The sequence below is a fragment of the Coccinella septempunctata genome, chromosome 7 (genome assembly GCF_907165205.1).
Source record: "Coccinella septempunctata chromosome 7, icCocSept1.1, whole genome shotgun sequence".
Classification (NCBI taxonomy): Eukaryota; Metazoa; Arthropoda; class Insecta; order Coleoptera; family Coccinellidae; genus Coccinella; species Coccinella septempunctata.
The window spans coordinates 33,953,868-33,963,472 of NC_058195.1; the positions used below are offsets into that span (position 1 = coordinate 33,953,868).

At 35.6% G+C, this 9,605-nt stretch overlaps 1 protein-coding gene across 1 annotated transcript; it reads left to right on the forward strand.

Annotated features, from left to right (window-relative positions):
- Positions 1–6,837: 6,837 nt before the first annotated feature.
- Positions 6,838–7,853, forward strand: LOC123317015. Its single transcript, XM_044903358.1, has 2 exons — positions 6,838–7,357; positions 7,704–7,853. The coding sequence occupies exons 1-2, from the start codon at positions 6,844–6,846 to the stop codon at positions 7,709–7,711; spliced, it is 522 nt and encodes a 173-aa protein (XP_044759293.1). The 5' UTR covers positions 6,838–6,843; the 3' UTR covers positions 7,712–7,853.
- The last annotated feature ends 1,752 nt before the right edge of the window (positions 7,854–9,605 follow it).

The window sequence follows — 9,605 nt, forward strand, 5'->3', positions numbered from 1 at the left end:
GCTTTGTACCACTAAAAAATTTTGTAGCCCCAAATAGAATGAGTGAATTATCATTTTCAATACTTCAATAACTTTCGAAAATGCAAATTTTCTCTATGTAAACATTTCGTACTGGTTTTGTATCGTCAAGAAAAGTTTTGTACTCTGAGATTTGGGGGTCTTAGGAGAATTCATTCCAGGGATGGAGACATCTTTTCGAAGTAATAAGATTTTGGTTTTCGAAACAAACTGAAATATGTGTACTGGTTTGGTTCCGATATGTACCGTTGTAAAAACGAAATTAATCGTGAGACTAATTCAATTTTTTTCCCAACATCCTCCGTCCCTAGATTTATCTCCCTATTGCACAGATCGTGATTTTCTTCTTGATAAAGTCAAATTTGATTAACCTAAGATCAGAAAGAAATACATGGCGACGCGACGTTGAAAAAAGTCATCAATTTTGCACTTGTTTAACGCTTAAGCTCTGTACCGAAATGTACCGTTGAAAAAAGTTTTGTACCCCTAATTGAAATGACGAAAATACGTATTTCAGTTCGGAGGGGATGTTCACATACTCAGCCCCCACTATTGAAAATTAAAACTTTCTCTCTTTCGAAGTTTTGTACCGAAATGTACAAAAGCAAAAAGCTTTTATAATTGAATCCTACTCCAGAAATGGTCGAAAGAAAGGAAAATCTAAAACATTCTGTTGATAAATTGAGTACCCCAATATTGCTGAAGATTATTAATCTTTCGAAAGAACCTATTTACTGTTTCGCCATGTGTTAGCGTTTTCTGTGAATTAGAAAGTCTTGAAAGACAAAGAGGTTGTGAGTTCACCAAAGAAGAGAATACCATAGTATCAACAATGTTGATAGTATGTTGATTGTTCGTGTTTTATCTCTAGTGGTTGCTACACGATTTTGAAAAAAAAGACGTCAATGTGTTTCCATATTATTAGTACCTATAGATTCAACTGTTATCAGAAAATTGAAGATGTTGATTTTTCTCGTAGAATGGCCTATGACCACTCAATCTTAGATTACAACATTTTTCTTGACGGTACATCTGTGTACAAAACATTGAAATGAAAAAAATTGGAGGTGAGCATGTCTACAGTTTCCCCAAACTGAATTCCGTATTTTCTTCATTTTAATGAGGGTATATACAAAATTTTTTTCAACAGAACATTTCGGTACAAAACTAATACACATGTTTTAGCTTGTTTAGGAAACCGAAATCTCATTATTTCGAAATCATGTCTCCAGGCCTACAATTTTAAACTCTGCTAAGACCCCTTAATCTTAGAGGGTACAAAAATTTTTCTTTTGGGTACATTTCGGTACAAAACTAGTACAAAACTTTGAAAGCAAAAAATTTGCAACTTCAAAAGGGGGGAGGGGGCGAGCATGTCAATTGTCACCGCGAACTGAACTCCATATTTTCTTCATTTTAATTAGGGTACAAAACTTTTTTCCAACGGTACATTTCGGTACAAAACTAGTAAACATGATGCAGGTTGTTTCCGAAACCTAAACTTCATTATTTCAAAAACATGTCTTCAGCCCCCCCAATCTGAAACCCTCCTAAGACCCCTCAATCTTAAGGTACAAAAATTTTTCTTTTTGGTAAATTTCGGTGCAAAAATAGTACAAAACTTTGAGATATAAAAAATTGGCAATTTCAAAAGTGCGGGGTGAGCATGTCTACGACCCTCCAAACTGAAAACCATATTCTCATCATTTTAATTAGGGGTACAAAACTTTTTTCCAACGATACATTTCGGTACAAAACTAGTACAAAACGTTAGCATCAAAAATAGGTACAAATTCAAATTTGGGGGGGCTGGAGACATGGACCTTCAATCAAGTAGTGAAATTGGAACGCGTTGATGTTCCTTGTGAAAGAAATCTTGAAGTATTTATCCAGATTCAGAAATAGGAAATTTTCCCTGAAGTAATCGCTAAATCTGTCCAAATCTTGTTGTAACAGATAATAGTCAACAATGTTTTTTTTTTTCAAAAATATCTTCATATCGTCGGCAAACAGCAGAAATCCTGCATTACGAAAGCACGAGGATATATTATTTGAATAAATAATGAAAAATATAGGCCCAAGGTGAGAACCTTGAGGCACTCCGGATGTACTGGAGAACTTTCTTGACCACTGACCGTTAACACACGAATTGCGATCTATTAGAAATATAGGATGCTATCCATCTGAGTGGATCACCACAAATTCCCAACTCTGCAAGTCGACGCAAGAGAATCGAGTGATTAATTTTCTCGAATGCCTTTCTTAAATCGGTATAAATTACATCCGTCTGATGTTGTGACTCAAATCCTTCATAAACATATTCCACCAAGCTAATGAGGTTCGTTTCCAGGCTACGACTCTTTATGAAACCGTGTTGATTCTCTATAATTAAATTCTTCACATGATTTGCAATATATTTGTGAACTAAGGATTCAAAGATTTTGGGAATAGTTGAAATAACAGCTATCGGTCTATAAGTCTGAACGAAGTCCTATCGGCCATCCTTGTACACAGGAATAATCTTAGATAATTTCCAATGATGAGGAAATACACCATCCTTGAGCGATCGATTGAAGATGAAACCTCCCCAAAATAGTCACCACTGTAGATGTTCAAGATATTTTCCAAATTTTCGTGGGAACTCGATGAAGGCTCAAAAACAGAACCGAAATAATCGGCCAAAAGATTCGAAACGTCCTCGGGAGACGAAGCGTCCAAACCATCCCTCCTCATAACCGCCGGAAACGCGCCATGACGTTTTTTCTGTGACACGTACTTAAAACATTTTTTTGAATTATACGAAACCTCTTGCTCAATGGTTTCAAGATAGTAATGTAAATCCCTTGATCTAAGTCTCTTTGAAAGAGTTCTCAACTGCTTTAACTGACTATAATGATGAATGTCTCTATAGATTTTAGTGATGCCCACGAGAGTTTCGTTTTCGAGAGTCTCGTCTCGTTTCCTCTCGAAAAGGAGACGAGAACTCATATTCCATGTACGAGACGAGAAATCAGGAATGGTCATCAATCAATTGTAGTAGAATTTATTGAAACATTTCACATCTGACATTACGAATATTATGTTGAAATTTCAAATTACGGGAACATATTTATATGTATTTGTAATTTATATAAATGATAGATATGGTATTGTCATTGTCACACCATTGCCCTTTTCTGTCTCATCATTCCTAATAATGGAAAATGTGCTCGATATAAATTATATTTATCCCAAAAATGAAAAAATCCTTATTGTTACGAATCGTTCGAATTCGAGACTCGTTCGGGTCGAAAATTTTCCCCTTTCAGTTTTGATTTGAAATAGTGAGATATTTTTTCGACATTTTTCGTAAAATTCAAAGCGATTTTGTATTTGTGTAAGGTGAGACCGGATATCCTATTACAGGTTATCAGGTTATACAAAACTTTCTTATTCATATCATCATTTTTTGCTATTTTTCCCATACAAGACTTCGTAAGCACGATAAAAAAATTGTTTGTATGGAAAATTTCACCAGAATTATGGAGAGCAGATATTCTTCATTGCTTTGCAATAAACTTCCCAAGACGAACGCATCTTATTGGTTTAAACTTTCGGGGTACGTAAAACACGAGCCGGTGGTCTTTGTAATACATATTTCATGAATATTCCGTTCATTTCTGCTTTCAGTGCTTTCACTCTGAAAAACTGAATAGATCGTAAAGTGATGCAGCTGGTGCCTGTTTTGCAGCAAAACCCTTTGTCGGCCCTCAGTAAATTGGTATAATATTACGGTATGGGTTATGGCATGATTAGGGGGACAATTCTCTATTTGTTGACAATTTCGTAGGAACAGTTAGTTATTCTCATTATTTTGGACCAAACATTTTAGTTAGCATTCAATGATTATATACAGGGGGATTCATAACTATTGATAGAACTTTGAAAAGCTATTACCTATGTATCCTTATAGTTACGAATCCCCCTGTATACGGAATTTTCAAAAGACTCTGTTTCTTTCACGCATTGATGTATTTAAATAGTTGGCTCAAATTCCCCATTTCATACAATCAGTTTATTACCTGACGGATATGAGTGATACGGTTTATGTAGGTAAATAACAATGACTTTCAAACTAGAATGAATCGAATATAACTGAACCCATAAAAATTCAGTGTGTGAAAAGATATAAAAGATAATTCGATTTCGATATTCTAAAATTTTTCTTCGATATGACATCAACTTCAGAATAAGTCGGTCGAATGAGGCCGAAAATCTTCTCCGGGAAGCACTCGGTTCATTCACCAGATTGAAAAGAATTATAACTATACTGCATTCACATTTATTTTAGCAGTCGGCGGTTGGTCATGAAATAATTTTCTCAATTTTTTGTAACTAGAACGGAATAAGGTTGGCACACATGAAATGTCGTTAATGTCATAACGCGGTTGCCACAACTAATATCAATTTTTATTATGAAAATTCGAAAATGCCGAAAGTGATTGAAAAAAAAGACAGGGTTTCAGGAAGTGCTATTTAGAATTCAGGTCTGCTCATTCAAATAGTTACACCCTGATATTCTGAAATCCACAATACGTCAGACGGTAGCGATCATATTCAATGTAAGAGAATTTATATAATGTTTCATCTGAATCTAAACGACTTATATTTCAGCTGAATATTTCCACAATCAGAAATATTATGAATGAAGAAGATATGACAAAGAATTTCCTTCTATTGGGAGACCCAAAAAAGGGGTGGCATTTGTGAATTTTATGTTTGAGTGATTTAATGCGAAGAGTTTACTACAGGATTTTCGATGAATGTCATCTTAAAATAAGTTCCCGAAAATTGATTTTTCTATTTTTCATTTGACTTGTCCTATACATTGTGAATGTCTTAAGGTTCCAATAAATACCTAATTATTATTATTATATCAATGTATTAAGATGAACAGCCACAAATACGCGCCAGTTGTCCTGTTAATTGTTTATTCATGTGAAATTTCTGTTCAAAGGTGAAGTTCATCTTCTATTTCCTATGCAAATAACTGGATTTGGTATGCCTTCAATCAGTTTTCATAAACTTCAATTATGTTCGTCACATATTTTCCGAAGAGATTCGACATTGTGATAAAATACGTAATAACACAAACTTCTACGTAGAACGGGCAGCAAAGCGTTGATTTAAATCCCAAAAATGTTTTGACAAGCGTCATAACCCCACATTTTCGTACTATACAGAGTGAAATATGTCAAATTTTCATGGCCAACCGACTGCTAGAATAAAAGTGAATGAAGTATAGATATTTTATTTCTGATACTGAACGATCTACGAAGTTTTTGCTTCATTTACTCCTATTGGTCTTGAAACAAGTACAACAATCAGTAAATAAATTTCCATAATGTTATAATTATACTTCCAAAGGCAAATAATTGGAAAAAATTACTCGATTTCAAAAATTTTTATCAACGACGAGACCACGATGGTTCGGAAAATGGCACTCGCCGATTGATAGACGCAATACGAGTCTCTAATATAGACGACGCATGTAAGCAACTCCTTATAAGGTTCGTTTTGAAAACTAAACTAACAGAATGTTGAAGTAAGAACTGCTGGCCAAAGTTGCTTTGGGACCAGTCCACTTCTATAAAGCAACCTGCTGACAACTAATATTATGTTCGGCCTAATGCGCAAGCGCAACTAAGTTAGGTACACGTGCTATTAATGGTGCAGAAGCCAGTTCTGTCGGGAATGCGAATAGATAAAGGCTACTCTCACTATTAATAGTTTCAAGCGACCATCGGCCATTTTGTAATTCACCAGTGTGTTAAATAGATCTTTGAATAAACTTTGTTAAAAACCGTTTCATCAGTTTTAAGAGTATCCACCCCACATGGTAGCAGCGCTTGTGTGTATGTGCGTGCGTATTAATTAACAAATAGAAGACTACAAGACCACGTGTTAAACAGAAGACTAGAAGACCACGTGTTAAACAGAAGACTACAAGACCACGTGTTCAACATCAAAACAACAAGCATGTTCAATCAAGAAGAGATGATCGAGATGGACCAATCCGATGCTAGCGAAAGGTCAACGATGAGAGTACCAGAAAATATTTTTGCGATGCTCACGAACACCAATTTCGTGAAGATGTTGGCAGAGCGAATAAACAATTTGAATCCTCCGGCAACGTCAACTGGAAGCACAGTATCAGAACAATCAGTGGAGAAGGTCAATATACCCACCTTCATAATACCTCAATTTGAGAACAGCGACAAGCTGAGGGGTCATTCCAATTTCCGCTCATGGAAACAAAGAGTCGAGCGTGACATTAGGGCCCTAGGAAGATCCCAATTTTTACTGCACAACATGGGTGGACCAGAGTGTAACATGAGCGTAGAAGAAAAAAACATGTACAACGCTCAAGTGCTACAATACTTGGAAGCATCGTTGCAGCACGCTCCCAGAGCTGTAATAGAAAATGAAGAATCGGCAGCTGAAGCCTTCAAGAAACTTATCCAAATGTTCGGCAAAAATGATGTTCAAAAAATGGTGGAAGTTTTGGACAATTTTGGAAAAATCACATTTTACCCGAAGATGAACCCGGTGAACTTCGTCTCACAATTCGAAAAAGGAGTTCAAGAATTCAAGGAACTGGGCTTTCCGTTGGACCCGAAGATCATCGTGGGATATTTTCTACACAAAATCAAGGATGCTAATGGTTTCTTGGCGTTTTTCACCACAATGGCTACACTACCAGAGGAAACGAGGACGTACGAGTTCGTAAAGAATGCCTTTCTGGAGGTGGCGAATAGCCAATATTTTAAGGAAGCAGAAAACAGTATGTATAAGAATGAATCAAATGATAGTTTGGATATTTGTTCCGAGTGTTTTGGTATTACGGGTGAGAATCTCGATACTGAGATCAATGAAGTGTATACTGTATGCTCTTTTTGTATTGACGATCCCATTGGAGAATGTACTTTTGCTAATCCTAATTCAGTTTCAGTGCTCTGCATCAAATGTGGTAAGAGAGATGATAATAATTGTTGTGATTTTTGTTTAGAGAATAGGTCTGATCGAACAAACAGGGATGGTTCAAAGAAAGAGAAATATCCAGCAAAGAGGTCTCCTTATTTTAAAGAGAAAAGGGCAGAAAAGAGTCCTTACACACTGGATCAGTTGGAGAAAATAAAGAAAATGACACCAGCTGAAAAGCGAGATGCAAGTTGCAGAAAATGTGGTTTGATGTTCCACAAGTCAAACACATGTGTGAACACAGAGAGATTCTGCTTTTACTGCCATAAGAAGGGACACGAAAAGAAGGACTGTAGGAAACTGAAAGATCAAAAATCTAGTAAGTCATTGTTCGATTTGAATAAGTTCAGTATGTTTGCAACATTTCTAGTTGATTCTGGTGCATCTCACCATGTAGTGAATGTACAGAATATTTTGTTGAACTATCAGGCTTATAAAGAGCCGATATCTGTTGTTTTGGCATCGGAAACTGAAAGCACTATGTCAATGGGTCAGGGAACTCTTCCATTATTAGTACAGTTTGGAAAAAGTTCGCACATTGTACATCTAGCTAATGTTCAGTATGTCCCCGAAGTAAGGGATAATATTCTCAGTGTCCGTGCATTTAATATTCAGTTTGGGACAAGTCTTGTGCTAAATGCTAATAATGGATTTATTTTATCTAGAAAATTAAGAAGAAAGATCTCCCTGCTCTTTGTATCGGATGGCGTTTATCGAATTTCAGCAAGAGTCAATCCTGGTGATACAAGTAGTATCAACAAAATTAATGTTAATAAAGTAGAAAGTACAAATAAACAGTTAAGTTCGAAAGATAATTCTAGTTTTAAAATGAAACTCTCAGTTATCAAATCCAATAAGAAAGTCAATAATAGTAGAAGAGAAACACGAAAATTACGTAAAAGATTTACTCGTAATCAGTTAAAAATGTTGGCTCAGGAAGGTAGTATGTGGCATCGTAGAATGGGTCATATATCATCTTCTTACTTAGGAAAGTTACCTAATGTTGTTCAAGGAGTTAAAGAACTCACGTATAATCTCAGTACTGGTAATTGTACAATTTGTTCTAAAGCAAAAATGACCAGAAAAACATGTGCAAAAGAAAGAGATCGAGCCACTAGAGCTTGTGAAATTCTTCATTCAGATCTATTAACTGTCAATCCGCCAACACATTACACTAAGAAAAAGTATATTTTAATTGTTCTAGATGATTATTCAAGATATGCACAAATTTTCCTGATGAAACAAAAGTCTGAAACTTTCAAGTTTTTGAAGTCTGCTTTGAACTATCTTCAGTCATTATTTCCTAGTCCTGGTCAATTCAGAAAATTACGTTGTGATAATGGAACAGAGTTCATCAGCGAATCTTGTCAACAAGTTCTCGATCAGTTTGGTATTCAAATTCAGTTAGCAGAACCTTATCAACATGAGCATAATGGAACTGCTGAAAGGTTCAATAGAACACTCCAAGAAAGGGCTAGAGCCTTGTTATTTGAATCAGGCTTTCCAAATACTTTCTGGGGTTTTGCATTTTCGACTGCTTGCTATCTATACAATCGTACGCCTCATTCGTCATTAGACTTTTTGACTCCATATGAAAAACTCTATGGAAAACAAGCCGATCTGCAAAATATAAGAATTTTCGGTTCACAAGTAGAAGTTAGAAATGAAAATGTTCCAAAAGGTAAAAAGTTGAATGCAAGATCCAGCACAATGTATTTAATAGGATATACCGATACTGGCTATTTGTTGTATGATCCTAAAACCTGTAAGACTATTACATCTTGTAATGTTCTAATAAATGAAGAGTTGACATACAAGTCATATGAATCAAAGTTATCAGTCCCAAGTGATGAATTAACAGTTTCATCTGAATCTGTTGAGTCCAGTGAGAATGTTTCTGTTACGCCCTCTGTAGGCAATTCTGTTGCGTCCATTACGGACATATCTGTTGTGCCACCTACTGGCAATTCTGTTGTATCAATTGCAAACAATCCTGTTGAAATGAAATCAGTTGAACAAAACTCTGATTCTGTAAGAACTGCAAGTCCAGTACAGAGTAGCTCCAACAATTCTGTTGATAAAACAAGTGCTACAAATATGTTAGAAAATGTTTCAGTTAGCTCTCAGATAAATAATGAGATAGAATATGAAGAAATATCCCAGTTAGATGATTTTGATGGCAATGAAACCAGTGGACTTGATATCCCGCAAATTTCAGTTAATGCCACAATTTTGAATCCATTTGGTTTTGTATATGATACAAAAATCTATCAGACAAGTAAAACACCTCAAACATATCTGGAAGCAATGACATGTTCAGAAAGTAGTAAATGGATTACTGCCATTCAGTCCGAACTTGAAGCTATAAACCAACATGAAGTTTGGGAAATTGTGGAAAGAAAACAAGGTATGAAAAGTATTCCGTTGAAACAGTTGGATGTCAAAACAGCATTTCTTCATGGTGAAATTGATCGACCAAAATATGTAAGTGTTGATGTTGTGGAATTTCGAATGGAGAACTCAAATTCAGTTGACACTCCTTTAGTTCCTCAAGGAAATCATAAAGT